Genomic DNA, 17,907 nt, shown 5'->3' with positions numbered 1-17,907 from the left:
CCAGCTGCCCAGCTGCCCACCCACCTACCTGCCAGGAACACAGGAAGTCCTTAAATGATAGAGAGCAGCTCCAGATGGTGCCGGACTGGGCCAGCTGAGCTCACTAAAGCTCATTCCCTTTGTCTGTGCCTCCCACCCCCTGGGCAGGGCAGGCCCATGCTGCCCCGCTGTACACCCCCGACACAGTGGCCATAGCTCAGTCGTCCTATGCTCCATCCCTTACCTGTGTCCTGGGTCCTAACAGGCTGGCAGTGGGCACAGGAGGCTGAGCCACTGCCTCTCAGGATGGCCTTGGGGGGCAGCACGTGGTACTCCTGGCCTGGGGGAGAAACAAGAGCCATCAGCATTAGCCCCCTGAGCAGACACAGAACCAGTCACATCCCTCTTCCTCCCTTAACAGCTACTCCCTGTCTGTCTCTCATGTGCACACATACACTGTGCCTGTACCCACATATGTGTGAGTGTGTACACACACACATATATAAAACACATGGATTGTTTATTTCGAGCCTTCTCCAGACTCTGCTCCTAGAAGCAGCTGCTGAGTTTTTGCCAGTACAGTAGCAATCAACACAACCAGCCCAGCCAGGATTCAAAACAGAAGCCATGACAAAGAGGGACACTCTTCCAGACCCTGATGCACTGATGTGGATCTGAGTGACTCAGGCCAGGGGTCCATGGGTTTGTTTACTCCCTGGGTGGCTGTGAAAGTGGGGACATCATGGCACTGGACTCCCAGGCTAGCAGGAAGGACCGAATGGGGCCATATCTGTGAGGTCACCATCCTGGGCCTGGCAGATGGAAAACTCTTGATGCCACCAGAAAGCTGGGCAGCCTCTTGGACCCTTACCACCTCTTGCTTCCCCCACCCTCAAGTCTCAAAGACCTAAAGGTTACCTGGAGCCACTACAAGAAGATTCCTGACCTTTCTCCCTCCCGTACTGGTCCTGTGCTGGGTGGTCATACTTTGTGCTGTATGTGGCTCTGGAGCCCTGGGATGCTGGCTGCCCTCATTGTGACTACTTGGTCTCTGTCATCTCCCTCATGACACATTCCAGACAAGCCTCATTCCCAGTGTGCCTCATTCCCAGCATGTCTCATTCTTAGCATGCAGGGATGTGGAGCTGTGTGGACAATGGCCCTCTTTGCTCAGTGGGGCACTAGTGACAGCCACACTGCACTTACTGTCATTACTTATTGTTATTGCCTCTGCCAGGCTGTCAGGTTCACCAAGTACATACTCTTTTTAAATGTTAAGCACTTCAAAGTGCCACTACGTGTCACTGCAGGCCATACTCAGGTAAGGCGAGGTGGCAGGTCATAAAAATGTTAGCTACTGGGAACTGGAACCTGAGGCTCAGGCAGGTGCAAAGGGTGCAACATTAAGTATTCACCGAGGTGTGGCAGAGTGAGTTCATGTGACTGATTGGCTGAGCAAATGGGTTAGGTTTTCCCAGAGCCATGTTTGGCAGAGGGGAGAGTATTTATTTGCCTATCAATGAATGAAGACTGCAGGTGCCCAGATACATGGAGCCCTGCCCTGACAGTCCTCCTGTCATGGAACACCAGGTCTGAACGGCCCACTGGGCACATGGGAGAGGTGAGTCATGGCAGAGGAGACCCCTGGGGGCTGCACCCATGCCAGCCCCCTCCTGGCCCACCTGTGTACTGGCCCTGGAAGGAGACCCTGTCCGGCTGTCTGGTACCACTTGTTCCTCTTGTGCTGTTGTGAGCTGCCTGGGCACCATCCTCAGTGCTCCTGACCTTCCCAGAGGGCAGCTGTAGGGAGGGTGGCTCAGATTCTGAACCTGGGGTGGAAAGAGAAGGACTTTCGAGTGGGTGGAGTGCAGGTCACACAGCTCGGGGCATGAGCCTGTAGCAAGTTTGGGCTCTAGGACGAAATCTGGGTTCTTATTGTAGATTTGCCTCCTGGGAATACAGCCCATACCTCCGGAATCCTGACTCAGCCAGGCTAGCATGGACGCATCATGCACCTTCTTCTCATAATCTAGGAGGCGGACCCCACTACTACTATGTGATTAGCAACCTAACTTCTCAGTGCGGGGACAGCCCAACCCAGGACAGTGAGCAGAGCTGGAGTCAACCTGCAGGACTCAAGTGCCACAGCCTGTCAGGCAAGTGCTCTGTGGGCTCAGTGTCCTCATCTTCAGGTGGTGGACAGCACAGCCCACCGTGTAGTAGGGGGCCAGAGAGGCACATGCACAAAGCCTGCAGACAGCAGGTGTGAGACACATGGTGGCTACTACTACAAGTGCGTCCTGTCTGTACTCCAGTGGCTCCCAACATACCACCAACACCCTCCAATCTCCTGCAGTGCTGCTCTGGGATCCCTGACCCCTCAGAGCTAGCATGCCCTTTCAACCTGGAATCAGTCCCGGCTGGCAGTCACTTACTCAAGGACAGTCGGGGGACCCCCTGAGGCATGGAGAAGGACCGGGTGCGTCTTCCTGCAGCCCAAGCTCGCTCTGTACCTTCAGGCTCCCCAGACAACCTCTCTGTGGATTTACTAACAATAGGGAAGAGAGATAGTGTCACTGGATGAGGGTCTGTGCAGCCTCCAGATGAGCCACGAAAAGACCAACCTGGAGAAATGCTTGTGGCAAAACAGGAGGAAGGGCATGTAGAGGTCAAAGCAGACTCAAGTCAGTCTCATGGGTAATGGCTCTGGGCCTCTCTGATCTTCAGTTTCCTCATCGGGCAAATGGGGGTGATAAAAGCAAGGACTTCAGAGGACTACGGGATAATATCCAGAAAAGTCTTAACCTAGGGCCCTCTGTGGAAACACTCAGAAGTGAGCTGACTTTACAAGTCATCCTCACAAATCAATGGCTGCTGACCAAGTGTGTGAGCAACCTGAAGGTCTCGCGCTTCAGTTAGGAGAGGGATTTGGGAATATTCTTTGTCTAACGCTTTATTACTACCGTGTGACTTTAGATGTTCTGGTATGCATCAAATACTACACAGTAAAAAAAAGACAGAGTGAATAGATGATTGAGTGAATTTGTGACAGAGTGCAGTGGCAATGGTTGAGCCCTGGGGGTCCCAGGGAGCCAGGGGCTGGACAGTCTATTTTTCTACAGCTGCCCCCAGGACACATAGGTTACCCACCTGCTACTGTGGGAGCCCTGGGTGGCTGAAGAATTGATGGGTCGGTCCCGGGTCCTGGCAGGGCGGTCAAAGGCAGATGCTGGGCGCATTGGGCTGCCCTGGGGAGGCTGTTGCAGGCTGTCCTCTAGCCGCAGATGGAGCCGGGACACCTCTGCTTGCAGCTCGCGGATGGCCTGGCTGGGGTGGGGGGTGGGATGGAAGCACAGAGCAGATACGTAAGGAAAAGAGCTGCAGAGTCCCGAGTGCTTCCCAGGCGCAGAGGCCTTTGCCACTTTGCAGCAGGCTCAGGCTGTACCTCTGCCGTGCAAGGATTCTAGAACTCTGCTGTTCATCCACGCTTCTTGCTACGCGTCTTGACACCTGAGTTCAGTGTGTGTGCATTCCCTGAAAGCTTCAGAACCTTCCTTTGAAGTTCGCCTTCCCAACACCCAGGAAACACCATGGCAAATTCCCAAGAGGCAGACGAGGGTGCCCTGGCTGATGGTCCCCTTGAAACCCTCCATCCTGACTGCCCCAGCTTTGGGCTACCTTCCCTCTCTGCTGCTCTCCCAGGAAACCCTAATGATGTGGCTGGGCCTGGCTCCTCTCTCCTTTGCTTAGCTACTCCTTCCTGGCCTCCCCCAAAGCCCTTCCTGTTGGTCAGCTCTCCGCTCCTGGGAGAAGACACTCATCTATCCATCTCCCCAGCCCTGAGCCACTGGCAGGCAGGACCAGGCTTCCCCATCTCCTGTTGCGAGACCCTTATACCTCACAGGTCCTAGAAGCATTACCGAACTGGCCCCAGGCTCTCAGAGGGAGCAGACAGGTAAAGGGTGTGCATGGAGCACAGATGCTTCCAGCAGGATGGGCCTGAGCAGGCAGGGGCATGCAGGGTGCTGCTGTGACCCTGGGAGACCCCCAAACTTAGCCCAACCTCTAGCATGAAGCTGCTAGACCTGGGGAGCAGTGCTGATCGTGTTTCTCTCTGCTCAGTCCCTGCATTGCTGGGGTCACCCTGTGGGCCCTGTTGGCACTGTGGAGGACAATCCCACCCAGACCATGGGTGGGAAGATGGCCTCCCATGGCGCGGCCATACTTTGGGACACAGTGGGCTCTGAATCCCCTCCACAGTGGCTTCCTTCCGGGGCTCCCCTCAGGGTTAGTTCTTGCCTGGTGCCACCTCCAGCATACATGGGCTGTCCGATGAGTATACAGAAGGCACGGAGACCTGGCTCTGGCACTGTCGCAGGGCATGTGTGCAGTAGGAGTTGGTTTCCCTGGCAATCCCCAGGGTGACGCTTGTTGGGGCTTCCAGGGCACATGGGCGGTGCGGGCGGTGGCTGCAGGACAGTGGGTGCTCCAGGCACTCGTTAACCCCTGAGAGCCAGAGCCCTGGCTGCCAGCCTGGGACTTGGGATACCCACTCGGCCTGGCAAGCAGGCATCACTGCCCCTCTCTGAGCTGTTTCCCAGTCTTCCTGACTTCAACTGTTTGGTCCCTGAGCTCCAGCTCACACTGACATTCATCTTTCCCCTCAAACTCGCTCCTCCACTCTGCCCAAGCCATGAACACCCAGCTGGCTGCCTGGCTGGGAGTTGCAGTCCTTCTAGGTCCTTCTGCTCCCTGGACACTTCTGGGGCAAACTAGCTTCTTGGGGGGGGCACCACTCCTCCCACTGTTCCTTGGCCTCTCTTGGCACTTCCTCAGCTTTGTGCTCCTGCTGAAGCAGCAAGGAAGTTCTTTCTAAAACACACTCAACCCTCTAAAACCCTGTACCATGCTTGGGAGGAGACCCACACTCATAGGACATTCAATAAATGCTTCTCTGTATCAAGCTGCTGTTCTAAGCTGCACACTGTAGCATTCAAGGTCCTATAAGTCTCCCCTGGCTGATTCCCTGCATTACTGCTCAGCACCCCCACCTCATACTCAAAGATCCAGCTGTCATGAACATCTGGCTCTTTGGTGGTGACAGGCACTCTCTCACTCCCAGGGCTTTGCACATGCTGTTGCCACTGCCAGGCACTCTCTTAGCTCTCCTCCTTTGGTCTCTGCTGAGATACCACTTCCTTCTCCCTGAAGCCTCCATCCCTGTGTTCCCACAGCCCTGAGGCCTCTGCCAGAGCTCTGCTTATCATGCCGGGGTGCACTGGCTGCTGCTTCATCCATCCTACAAGATGGTGAGGCTCCCAAGGCCCAGGACAGTGTCTTGTCCCGTCTTGCTCCCAAGGCCTGACATACATAGGTGAATATGCCCTCACTGATGCTGAGGAGGCTGCTCGGACCAGTCCACCAAATACCTACTGCTGGCCACAACTTCACATGGCAATGTGACCACACAGGGTAAGGTGGCCTCAAATATGGTCCCACAAATAGCTTCCCCAGGGAGCTGATAGGCCATGCTGAGAAGGCACGGAGCTGACCCATCTGTAGCCCCATTCCCGTGGAACTGGAGAAGAGAGCAGGAGAGGGGAAAAAGGAGAAGAAAGAGGAGAGAAGGAAGCTTGAGGTAAGAAACACACACATGCACATGCACATGCACACACACACGAACACACAGAGAGACACGTTCTTAGTTACAAATACAGTGAAAGAACCAACTGTAGAAAACAGATCCTGGCAGTGCGTATCTCTTTCAAAGGGAAATGTTGCAGGTGGGGGAGGTCTCAGCACCTCTAGGCCATTTCCTATTGGCTGGAGAAGTGTCCAGTGCAGGAGGCGGGACACCTGGGTCTCCCAATGAGTGAGCTGGGCGGGGCCTCCTCCCAGCCCAGCCTCCTCCCCTGTCCTGCTGGTTTGAACTCTCCAACTTACTCTCGCTCTGTTCTGGTGAGGAGGATGTTGGGGGTGGTTTCTGCTGGTCCAGGGGGTGGTGGGGCAGCTTCAGGGGCCGGAGTGGGCTCGGGGTTGATTGTCCTGCTGGGGAGGACCTGTTCAGGAATCCGCTTTCGGCCCTTGAACTCCGAGCCAGGGACCCCTAGTGAGGCAGAGAGAGGCCAATATGAGCTGAAGCGGAAAGGACCCTCAAGGCTTCGACCCATGGGGCAGGGTGATGGTGGGCTGAGAGGATGGTGCTCAGGTGCGGTCCCGAGGGCAGGTCCTGACCAGGCCAATGACCTGCTGATCTCAAAACCAGAAGTTCTTTGTGCAGGAGTGTGGGGCGCCGAGCTGCTTCTCGGACACCCCCATCCCTGTTACACCACAGATCCAAGTCTTCAGGACCCCATTCCTCCCATTCCTGTCACAAAGAGTTCCTTGCTCCTTCACCTGGCACCCAGACTTGGTTCCATCTCAAAGTGTCATCCTGGGGCTGGCTTCAGAAATCCACCACACCTTTAGGTGTGTGGTTCCCAGGACAGTGAGAGACACTCACTGACCTCCCAGAGGGATGGGCCAGAGGCCCAGCCACCACCCTGGGCCCGGCACAGCAACAATGGGCTGTGAGGGACAAACTCCTGATACACAGCAGGATCAGGGTGAACCTCTAGAAATTACACAGACTACAAAGCTGATCCCAAAAAGATACGCACTCTGTGATTCCGTTAATATATTTCTTTTTTTTGAGACAAAGCCCAGGCTGGCCTCAAACTCATAGTGAACTTCTTTGCCTCAGCCTTCTGAGTGCTGGGATTACAGGCATTCGCCACCATTCCTGGCATTTTTTGTTTGTTTGTTTTTTGAGACAGAGTCTCATTATGTAGTTCAGGCTGGCCTTGAACTCACAGCGATCCTCCTGCCTCCGCCTCTCCAGTGCTGAGATTATAGGCCTGTGCCACCACACCCGGCTGGTTCTTAAAACAACAAAATAGTAGAAATGGAGATGAGATGAGCAATTGCTGGCGGCTGTAGGGTGTGGCCAGGAAAAAGCTGAGGGACCCTCCGAAGTGTCTGTGTTTTAACTGAATGTCAGCAGCTGGCTCTGACACTCTCCTACAGTTTTGGAAGATATTATCTCTGGGGGAAATGAGAGAGGCACTTGGGTTCTCCGTGTATTTGTCACCTTTCACAGCTGTATGTAAATCTACAGTTGTCTCAAACAGTTCAGTTAAAAGTCGTTTTTAAATGCTGGATCTTAAAAAGAGGCAAAGCTAACTTGAGGCGCTCTGTTTTGGGGAGCAGGAACAGCAGGGGCTCTGCTATGTAGAGTTCTGGGGTTCTATCTCGCTGGGTTTCTTGGCCTGGGTTCACTCTGTGAAAATTCACGGATTTATGTGCTCTTCTGTATTTTTGTTTTATTTCAGGAAAAAGTTCCTGTACATTTTCTAAAGGTAAAAAACCAAACCACAGATAGATTTTACGGAGATGGAACGTGTTCATAGGACGTGTGATGAAAAGAGGAGGCTGCCAAACATTCACACAGAATACGGGCCATTCATTTCTGTTTTATGTATATGTAAATAAGCACACACTGCTAGTGTTGTGGAAAATTTTTCTCAGGTTGTTTTTTCTTTTCTTTTCTTACCTTTGGTCCACCCTATCTGTGATTTCAAATTTGCCTGCGTCAGCCTATATAGTATTTTGTACCCTAAAGAGTAATGCCAGGTTTCCCATTTCTAGATTCTTCCATCCCTGCAGTCCAGTTGGGCCAGGTCCTGGGTGACCCTGGTCCCAGCCAGCCCAGCACCCCCACTCACCCATTGCCACCGCCACCGCCCGCTCCAGGTGGGAGCCGGGTGTCCTGTGGCGGGGGGCAGCACTTGTGCTGGAGAGGTTCCGAGGGGCTCGGTGCCTGGGGGTGCTGAGCTCAGCCTCTCTCCTGGAGACCAGGGGACCCCTGGCCTTGGGGTGGGAGTCTCCACTGTGGGGCACAGATGCAGCGACATGCTGAGCTAACGTTCCTGGAGTGCTGGGGACAAGGGAGAGAGTTGTGATCACACACAGAGGCCTTGGATCTTGGTGTTGGGGCCCGACACCATCTCTGAGGACACAACCGTGTGACATCCTCATCCTGTATACACGGTGTGGCCGCAGGCCTGGAAACTCATGTATGGGGAACAATAAAGCTCAATTTGCTCTTTGGAAAGCAAAGAGGATTTCTTATTCTTTCTTCCTGCACACTGGGGTGCCTGCACCCCCCTTTGGCGGACTCCGGTCCACAGGGTGGCCCCATCACTCCACCCTCCCGGCATCTCACCTGGCCTCCCCTTCCCCCAGGGTCCCAGCCTAGTCTGCCCACGGAGCCACCCTCAGTGCTCTCTGTGTGTGGCTTCTCTGTGCCTCACGTTCCCATCCCTGGAGTTTTATTCATCTGCCTAATCGCTCATTCCTCTGCTCAGCAAATGTGAATTTCCCAGTTTGTTGCTAATGTGCTAAGTGACAGTTTGTGGTTCACTTTCCTTCTTTGACCTCTGCTCTGCCCTATCAATATAATGGGGGAATTCACCCTGGCCAGGGTGAAGTGAGGGCCAGTGAATGCCCAGACCATTGACCCCTGGACTGGAGCATCACAGGCACTTTGATTCCCAGGCATGTGACACTGCAGGGACAGTGGTGAGGTCCAGGATACCTGCTGTGGGAGAGCCGGTGCTCGGGGGTCTGGGTGAGGGGTGACACTCGGCTGGTTTCTGAGCCCACGAAACCACTGTCTGTCTCAGGGGACACCATCCAGGGCTCCTGAAAGAGGCAGTGTCCCTTTAAGTCTGAGGAATGTGCCTGGGGCACAAAGGAAGCCCCTCCCAAAGCCTGGCCAGGCCTGCATTCCAGAGGCTCACAGTTCCCGGAGAAGGAAGCCAGGGCAGGGTGTGGGTCGTCAGGCCCATAGGCCCCGGGGCCAGCACCGCTAACACACAGACTCATGCCCTGTCCCAAGAGGACCCTGAGCAGGTACGGTGCCTCCAGGGTGGCAGCTTGGGAGAGACGCCTTCCTGATGAGGGCTGAAGAGAGGAGAGGAAGTTTTATTCCCCCATCCTCTGCAGTAGCCTGGAATGCCGAGGTCTCCTTTGCTTGAAGAAACGCTCAGACCCAATGTACTGGAAACAAAACCCACTAAACACGCACAGGCTGACCCTCTGGGTCCCAGCAAGACACACAGAGCTCGGACAGGCGACACAGGCACTGCCCCTGTTCGTCCAGTGCGGGGCGGGGGGGTGGGGGGTGGTGAGGTGGGGGGTGGTGGGGGTGTCTCTACCAGGGCTGGTCAGGATTGTCTATGTGTGTGCGCGCGCGCATGTATGTGTCTGCACGTACGCATTTCTCTAAGAGGGCCTATAGGCTAAGCCACATTTCAATACTGGGCTGTGGCCCTGCCACAGTGCGAACAACTGCTGCTTGATGGCAGCAGGGGTTCCAGGTGCAGAGAAGCAGGGAAGGGCCACAGTCTCAAAGCTCAGTGTTCAGCAGCCCAGGGAGAGGCCACGAGGCTCTGAGCCCAGCCCAGGAGCACGCTTACCTCTGGGGGCACCAACCTGATGCAAAGTCTTCGGTGCGAGGTGCCCCGAGAGGCCGCTCCCCTCCAGGCTGCTCAGGCTGCTCTGGTGAGAGGCTGAGGCCTTGGTACCCACTGGGTTGGGTGGCACACCAGGCCCCAGAGCAGCTGCCTCAGTTTTGCCCAGGCCCGGCAGGTGCCTGTTTCTGGCCTTGGATGTCTGGGAGCCTGGTGGCATCCTGGAGACCATCTGCTCCACATTCTCCCTGGCAGGAAGGAGAAAAACACATCCCTGAGGCCTGGCCTGACCCTGGGGTTCAGCCTACCCTGGAACAAGGCCTGGAGGCAGACACCCATGGGTACCCATCCTGGCTCTGGTACCTTTCAGCCATGTGACCCCAGGTAAGGCATCTCCCCTCTCTGGGCCTCATTTTTTTTTAACTGTAAAATGAGGATGTCAGCACAATCCTTTCCAGCAATGCACCCAAGCAGAACACCGTGGAAGCAGGAAGTGACACAGCGCTTCCCAGATTGGGCATTCCTGTACTGTCTTCCTGCTTCTGCCATCTCCATGGATTCTCAGTGGAACAAAAGACTGTGCTACTAGTATCTGTGGAAGGCCAGGATTTTGTGTTACAAATAGAAACGAGCTTTGGAAATAAATAGGGGGAAAGCATGGAGACAGCAGCACATTTGGATAGATCCGGTTTTCTGGTCCAGGCTCTGTGCTGAGCCCTGCTTGTGGGCTGGCCTATGGCTGTGTCTCAGTCTCCGTCCGTCTGTCTCTGACTCTGTCTCCATCCCCCAAAACAGAACACTAGCTGCCACTTTTTCCCTGACATCACTAGGAGCTTGGAGAAGGAAAAGGAGGATAATGTCACTTTTTGCTGCCTCTGCCCTGCTCCAAACCCTGTCCCCAGGCAGCCAGGGGCACTTCTGGTTCTCTCGGTGGCCCACGTCTCACTGCAGAGAGATGGGCTGGGCTGGCCATGTCCACACTGGGAAGAGCCGCCCAGCTCCCCATGACAACTGCCATCCCTGTGGCTTCGGGTGGTGTGGGTCACACAGGGGCTCAGTGACTTACTGGGGAGGGGCCCTGGGACTTCGCTCAGTCCGTGCCAGGTGTCGCCTTGGAGGAACCCTGGTGGCTTCCACTTTGCCTGCAGCTGAAGCTGGTCCACTGCCTCCCAGGGTGTGAAGACCCTCTTCCTCTGCCTGCTCCTTCTCTTCCTCTGCTTCTTCCTCTCCTTCCTCCTCCTCGCCCCACTGCTCCTTGTCCTCCTCCACCCGCAGGGCTTCCGGGAGGGACCTCACACTGAGGTACCTGCAGAAAGAACAAAGGCAGGGCTGTGGCCTCTGCCCAGGGAACAGCTGTGCCCCAGATGGCCCGTGAGCAGGCTGATGGCCTCCCTCGTGGAGGGCGCTCACCGCTCCAGGAGGCCGTGGAAGTCCTGCTCCATTTGCAGCTCCTTGTGCCTGAGTGGGGCAGGGAGATCCCTCGGGCTGAGCTCTGTCTCGCTGGAGCCAGGGCTCTCTTCTCCATCCCTGTGCAGCGGGCAGGGGCCTGGGGTGGGCTGAGCCTAGAGACAGGGCCGAGGTTAAACACGGCTTCCCTAGCATCTGCCAGTACTTGGCTGCTGCTGTGGGCTGCAGAACAAGACCTGAGTCCGCCTCCCCAGCCCACCACCATTTTGGGGTGTGCAGAACGCAGAAACCGGGCCACGCGATCTGTGGTACTGGCTGCCGTGAACCGAGTACTTATGTGCAGGCCCCAGACAGACACAACTTCTCACCAATGCCACCCCACATTTGTGCCACTTTACAGACAGGTAACTGGGGCTCCCATGATTTGTTCAAAGCCACACAGAAGCGAGGGGCAGATTCAAACCCAGACTTCCTGCCAGATGTATCTTTCTTCCTCTCCCCATTCCAGCCTGGCCATCCTAGCCCCCTTCCCTGCAGGATCACGGGGGCCCTCAAGATGGCACGCTCAGGAGTCCCTATTTGTGCCCGTGGCCCCTGCCCAGAGCACTGTAGAGAATCTGTCCCAAGCCCAGGGCCGGTGCTTACATACTGCCAGGCCAGCCAGCCCTGGCTCCTTCCATCTGAACTGCTGCTGTCTCCTCACCCTGCTCTGACCCTCAGTGGCTTTGCAGGGCAGGAGCAAGAAGCTTGGAGGCACAGGCACGCTGCCATTGTCATCCGTGTGACTGCACTACACTTGCCTGCAGAAGGGGGGCGCTGTGACATGGGTGGAGAGACTTGAGCCAAGCCCTTCCACACACTCCAGCCTGGTGTCTCCCACCTGTGCACAGTACTTTGAGGAAGGCTGGGCTCATCCTTAGCCCTTCCCTCTCTCTGACCCTCCAAATCCAGTCAAATACACCTTCTATGGAATTTTTTTTTTTTGTGGTACCTGGGATTGAACTCAGGACCTTCAGCTTGTGAGGCAAGTGGTGGAACCACTGAGCTAAATCCCCTGCCCTTCAAATGCACCTTCTAAACCTCTCTCAAGTCCATGCACATTTCTCCCTCTGCCCTGCTGTCTCCCTCACCTCAGACTGGTCTACCCACAGATCTCCTATGTCATTCCCTGCTGAAAACACAAGAAGAGTTTAAGACCATGCCCTTGATGCTACCCAAACTCCCACATTTTGAGGCCCCTGCCTGCCTCTTCAGCCACATCTCAGACCATCAGCCCCTCACTTTCCATATGTTGGCCACAGGGCCTTTGCACAGGCAATTTCCTTGCTGGATGCTTTTCCTCTGCTGCACTAGTAATTCCTACTTACTCTCAGATCTCATTTGATCCTCAGTTCTTCAGGGACAGTTTCTTTGACAGTCCTATGGACCTGCTTCTAAGCTCAGAGAACCCATAATTCTAGAGCATAGATCAAAATGATAATTAAATAACTGTGCAACTAGTTCAACTATTCCAAAAACTCCATGAGGGTGGAGGTCCCCGTCCCTGCCTCTCCCCACCCCACTGAATGACTCAAATGTCATGGGGTTTGGCTTGTGGCACACATTTCATAAATAATTCATGTGAAGTGGCCGAATGATAACAGCCCACTGTTAGAGACAAAGAGTTACCTCCAGGTGCGGGGTTGGGAGGGCTGGCATGGATGCTTGTCCCGGAGGAGCAGGCAGGGGCACTGGTGGGTGGGAGAGCCACGTGTCCAGAGCCACAGCTGCCCCGCACAGCTCGGGCTCCCACTGCGTTGGGTCCTTCAGCTCCTCCAGGCGGATTCCCAGGTGATAAATCTCTGCCTCCAGCTCCCTGGAATGGGCAAAGATCCGCACCTAGAGCCTGGGGCAGCAGCAACACTGGGCAGACCCGGGAGGCCGTGCCTCAGGGCAGCGGCCTGGGGGACACCCATTCGGGGTCCACATAATGCCATCCTCTGGTGATGCTGAGAACCGGAAATAAACGAGATGAAGGAAAACTCCACTGGGAGTCCGGAGCCTCAGCCGTGATCGCCTCTGCCATGCCCAGGCTGGGAGACCTTATGTAAATCCAAACCCACTGCCTCAGTTTCCCCATTGGCCAGCCAGAGGTTTCAGCTCTTATCTCCAAGGTGCCTTCTCACTGCTGTGCATAAAGGGACATAAATCTGAGTTTCCAGGTGTCCCATTGTTTGGGCGTGTTGCTAATTGGCAGGTGCTTTCTCTCTGCTCCCCTTGGGTACAAATTAGGAGGAGGAAAAAGCACCTTGCTCCTGGTGACCGCAGGAACCCCGGGCCTGTCCCATCTGTCCCCTGGGGGCCTCCCCAGCGTACCTGCCAGGATCGAATTTCCCTGGTGTCCCCTGGGAGTTCCCAAGCTGGGGGGCCAGGGGCAGCTCTCTGCAGGCCCTCAGGTACTCCTCCTCCAGCGCCGCGTGGGCAGCCCTCAGCCGCAGGAAGCCCTGGAACAGACAGGCCGGGAGCCCTGAGTGCCCCGCCCTGCAGCCTGTGGGGTGTGGGGCTCCTTGGGATCCCGGCGGATGGGGGTAGGGGCTGGGAACCTCTGGGTGTTGCCTGCCTTGGGCGAGCTCTCTGCCATCTGAACGGCATGGCAAAGGCAGGACTTAGGGCTCAGCACCAGCCCTTCCTGTGCAGGGACCAAATGTACCACGACAGTTGTGGTGTGGAACAGATTTTCACCACGTCCCTACACGATCCAATACGCCAGAGTCCCTGGATATTCCTTCATGATTCGCACAACTGTGGGTTTGCAAAAGCCAATCGCATCCCTCTCTTCCCAAGTCCATACAGACCGCAGAGACAGAGGGTGCTGCCACAGCAGATTCTGAGGATGACGAACGCTGCCCACAGAGGCACTCTGCGTTTATTCATCTTCAGTGTGATCCCTTTTTTTTTTTTTTTTTTTTGGTACTGGGGATTTGGGGATTGAACTCGGGTCTTTGCGCTTGCGCAGCAGGCAGCGAAACCACTGAGCTAAATCCCTGGCCCTTCAGTGTGATCCTAACCAGAGGCCTACTTTATCATTTTCACTAGAACAAGATGCAATCAAGGCGCAGGGAGGTTACCTAGGTCAGTGAAGGGCTCACAGTAACTGGGCAAATTGTACAACTGAGTTTTGAACCCAGGTCCTCTGGCTCCAGAGTGCACTGCCCTAACAGTTATGCTAGCCACCCCAGTAAACGTGACCAAGGTTAATCCATGGCTAAAAGTGCAGGAGGTGGGTGCACTGTCCCGGGCTTCCCATCCCCTTCCCGCTCAACTCTGAGGACAGACCGAGGCTAGGGCAGCCTAGAGTCTAGTGCCCAGCCATGCTTGGTCTCCCCAAGCTCTGCATATGGGGGAAAGGAGTCAGGGAATAAGACAGGAGTAATTTCTTTTTTTTGTTTTTGTTGTTTTGGTCATTTTGTTTTGTTTTGTTTTGTTTTTGGTACTGCGGATCCAACTCAGGACCTTTCTCTTGCGAGGCAGGCAGCGGAACCACTGAGCTAAATCCCCGGCCCCTCATTTTGTTGTTTTGGCAATAAAGATGGATCTGGAGGAAATTATGTTAATGAAAGAAGCCAGGCTGGAAAAGACAAATATCACAAGTTCTCACCTAGAGGTGGAAGGTTAAAAAAAAAAAGTCTCTTTCCAGTCTGTGATTTCTGGAGTCTGGGACGGTGGAGGGGAGGAGACAGATCGTGGGTTCAAACTGCAGAAAGTAAGTCAGTCCTAGTGATCTACAGCCCAGGGGGCAGACTACAGTCCACAGTAACTTAGACTTTATAAAGAGCTAGAGGGCAGGTGTGCTTAGGGCCCCATAAAAATGATACATGCTTAGGGATTTATGCTCAGCCTGTTTTGATCATTACACATTGTACTCATGTAGCAAATGATCACTGTCTCCCACAATTAGACGCAATTATCAGGTGTCAATGAAGACTTTTTAAAGAAATGATTTTGATCAGCCATCTGTTTGATGCTACATGTATGATGTCTACCCAACAGCCTAGGGAACACACCATGCATCTCTTTTTTTTTTTGGTACTGGGGATCAAACTTGGGTCCTTGAGCTTGCGATGTAGGTGGCGGAACCACTGAGCTAAATCCCCGGCCCTACGCCATGCATCTCTCTATGAACCAGGGTCCTGGCTTGGCTGCTCTGGCCCTCGTCCTGTGCTGCTTCCCCTACTGCTCTGTGCCTGGCTCCCTGCTGCTGCCTGCTGGCCAGGACTGTCCAGTGGGAGGGACGACAAGAGGTCCCAGGGTGGGAGCAGAGAGCTGGGGGGTGGGAACGGCTCTAGGGGGTCCTTGCAGGGTCCCCTGACTCTGCCCATGCCTGTGCCACCCCTGCCCTTGACCCCTACACTCCTGCTGGAGAGGTCTGGCTGCCCCTTCCAGGGCCCTGGTGGAGGCAGCAGGGGGCTGCCCTGAATAGATGTGGCTGCAGGTATCAGCACCTCCAAGCCCAAAAGGAAAGGAGCCCATCGAGGTTGGACTAAGGGTCTCTTCCCACCTATTGACCCCAGTTTCCAAACTTTCGGCAACCACTTTTATAATGGAAAAAAAAAAGGGAGGGCTAAAAAAGAAAGGCCTCTTCTGGTGGCTTCGAGGCAGGTCCATCAGCAGGAGCAGAGGGGGGCCGAGGTCACAACCCTGGGCGTGGGAGGCAGGCAGACCTGGCCCTGGGCTCTGCTGCCCACCGCTGTGGCCTTGGGTTTCTGCATCATCTTGGATAAACGGGTGAGGGCTGTGACTGCCTTGTGGGTCTTCACAAGGATAAATGAAGTGTGGTGCATCTGAGGCTGACCACTGGTTGCCGTGCCTGGCTCGCCAGCAACACAGTTCACGTGTGGGGACTACTGTGATGGGGGTCGTTATCCTAGGAAGCTGAGGAGCAGCTGTGTGCTCTCCTGGAGCCACTCCAGCTAGGGCTCTCATCTGGAGCTTCAGGGACTCCGCTTTGGGACAGGACAGTCAGGCAGCTCCATGGGCATCTCCTGAATTGGGGGTACCTTGAGTCGGTCCTGGGGGCTGAGCTGCCCCGCCTTCATCAGTCCCTCGAAGGATTCCACCTAGACACCAGGAGAGGAACGAAACAGGCTGCGTTAGCCCAGACCCTGGTTAACATTCAGCCGCATTCACACTTTGGCATGAAGATCAGGGTCTGGCCTCATGGCTTCAGGGTGGGAGTTTCTGTCCAGCAGAGAGTAGGTGCTGGAAAGGGGCTCTTACACTGGCAGCCCTGGTTAAGGAAATTATTAACGATAAAGCACTCATTCTGAGCAGGAAGGCCTCTGGACAGGGGAGGGGACAGACACAGCCTAAACGCTCCTCTGTGGAATGGTATGCAGCCACCAGAAACAGCAAGGCACAAGCAGATGCTCTCATGCCCAAACACCTCCAAGGCTTATTTTTCAGTGCTAAATGAAGGAACTGCAGTTTACTGTAGGCTGTCATGTATATAAAATATTTAGGAAATGGAAAGAATGAATATGTTTCCTTGTACAGTGGGACTGGTTCCAGGAACAACAGCTCCCTATGGAGACCAAACCCCGAGGATGCACAAGTCCTTATATAAAACGGCAAATGGTTTCCGTATACCCTACACGCATCCTCCACAGGGGCACGAGAAGGCTGACGTCTCACTGAAACACCCTTTGTGCCACGAGAGGGCTCTGCCACATGCACCTGTGACCTCTACTGAAGCTATCTCAATAAGAACAAGGCAAGGGGTATTTTGGGGCTCACTTTCAGAAGAGCACTAGATAAATGAAATATACAGAAATGTATGTACCATAATAATACTAGCATATACAATTTATGTAATATGTAGAAAGCAAATAGGAGCTACATATATAAAGTAAAATTTTATAGGAGGTACATTAAAAATGTAAAAAGAAGGCAAGCGTGGTGGTGCACCCATGTAATCCCAGCACTCCGGGAGGCTGAGGCAGGAGGACTCAGGTTCAAGCATAGACTGGGCAATTTAGTGACCTGAAGTGACCCTTCCTTAAAATTTAAAATAAGGGTGGGTGGTGGAAGATGTAGCTCTATGGGAAGGCCCTAGTTCAATCCATAGTGCTGTAAAAGAAGTGAAAAGAAACAGGAAAAGATAATTTGAATAATGTATTTTCAGAAGATTTTTTTTTTTTTTTGTACTGGGGATTGAACTCGGGACCTTGTGGTTGCGAGGCAGGCACTAGAACCACTGAGCTATATCCCCGGTCAGAATAATGTATGTTCTTTAAATCCAAATATTTCAATAGGTAACCATAACAAAGCTACTAGCGAGGTAGTTTATATTCTTCTTTTACTCAAGTCTTTGAAGTCTGGGCTCTTTTACACTCAGAGCACATCCTCCTTCAGACCAGTCACAAGCCATGCACGCAACAGCCACCAGGTGCCACAACGTGGACCACAGAACTGCATTCCCACTTTAGGGTCGGCGACGAGGAAGCTAAAGCCCAAGGAGTAGTTAAGCACTTGGGGTCCAGCAGGACATTTTGTTTACTCATTTCACCCTCAGTTAATTTATTTTTCTCTACCCTTACTTCCCCTCTGACCCAGTTTCCTCACTTCTGTTTTCAGAATGTGGTTAAACGTTATGTATTTTCATAAGTGGCTTTAAGTACTTTTGGAATAAGGCCAAGCGTGTAGTTATAGAGACCTGCAAAAGCTCATAGTAAGTTGGAGAGTTTGATGACAACATGAAGACCTCTGAGAGGTCGCTGGGAGTTGATTTCTATGGTGAAATGGACTCAGACAGGGGCTGATTTGTCCTGAAGAGGAAAGGGCTGGTGGAGGCTCCCTTGGGCCACCCAGAGGCACCTTCAGATACAGCTGGAGAGATTGTAACAGGAAGCAGTGCCAAGGAAGTGGGCTCCAGCTAGCCCTGGTGACACAGAGGAGGGGGAGGAGTGGGTGGAGTGGGAGGAGGAGTGGGAGGAAGAGGAAGAGGAGCAGCAGGAGCAGGAGGAGCAGCAGG

General features: G+C 54.2%; 1 protein-coding gene and 1 long non-coding RNA gene across 5 annotated transcripts in view; one reads left to right on the top strand and one right to left on the bottom strand.

Moving 5' to 3' along the window:
• Akna (AT-hook transcription factor) overlaps nucleotides 1-17,907 on the bottom strand; it is a 40,696-nt gene that overhangs the window by 6,318 nt on the left and 16,471 nt on the right. Inside the window, exons 7-19 of one of the 4 annotated variants that reach the window (XR_015439859.1) lie at nucleotides 15,935-15,994; nucleotides 13,254-13,381; nucleotides 12,567-12,753; nucleotides 10,902-11,053; nucleotides 10,558-10,797; nucleotides 9,514-9,739; nucleotides 8,615-8,982; nucleotides 7,743-7,954; nucleotides 5,923-6,085; nucleotides 3,130-3,302; nucleotides 2,415-2,527; nucleotides 1,662-1,808; nucleotides 224-319 (exon numbers count right to left, since the gene is read on the bottom strand). Coding sequence is in view for 3 of the 4 variants with exons in the window: in XM_021262182.2 (XP_021117841.1) it covers nucleotides 224-319; nucleotides 1,662-1,808; nucleotides 2,415-2,527; nucleotides 3,130-3,306; nucleotides 5,923-6,085; nucleotides 7,743-7,954; nucleotides 8,615-8,982; nucleotides 9,514-9,739; nucleotides 10,558-10,797; nucleotides 10,902-11,053; nucleotides 12,567-12,753; nucleotides 13,254-13,381; nucleotides 15,935-15,994 (2,269 nt within the window). In the remaining variant the exon portion in view is untranslated. Of the gene's footprint in view, nucleotides 1-223; nucleotides 320-1,661; nucleotides 1,809-2,414; nucleotides 2,528-3,129; nucleotides 3,307-5,922; nucleotides 6,086-7,742; nucleotides 7,955-8,614; nucleotides 8,983-9,513; nucleotides 9,740-10,557; nucleotides 10,798-10,901; nucleotides 11,054-12,566; nucleotides 12,754-13,253; nucleotides 13,382-15,934; nucleotides 15,995-17,907 lie in introns of all 4 variants that reach the window. The other 3 variants (XM_021262182.2, XM_087183310.1, XM_087183308.1) reach the window with 3 other exon arrangements.
• Nucleotides 8,815-11,979, top strand: LOC147826115 (uncharacterized). The gene is made up of 2 exons (XR_015439866.1): nucleotides 8,815-8,931; nucleotides 9,747-11,979. It is a non-coding gene; the product is annotated as an uncharacterized LOC147826115 (long non-coding RNA).

The sequence above is a fragment of the Heterocephalus glaber genome, unplaced genomic scaffold, assembly GCF_053883595.1.
Source record: "Heterocephalus glaber isolate CG9 unplaced genomic scaffold, H.glaber_assembly_v1.0 deba00001479, whole genome shotgun sequence".
NCBI classification, from domain to species: domain Eukaryota; kingdom Metazoa; phylum Chordata; class Mammalia; order Rodentia; family Bathyergidae; genus Heterocephalus; species Heterocephalus glaber.
This window is presented reverse-complemented; position numbering and strand designations above follow the sequence as displayed.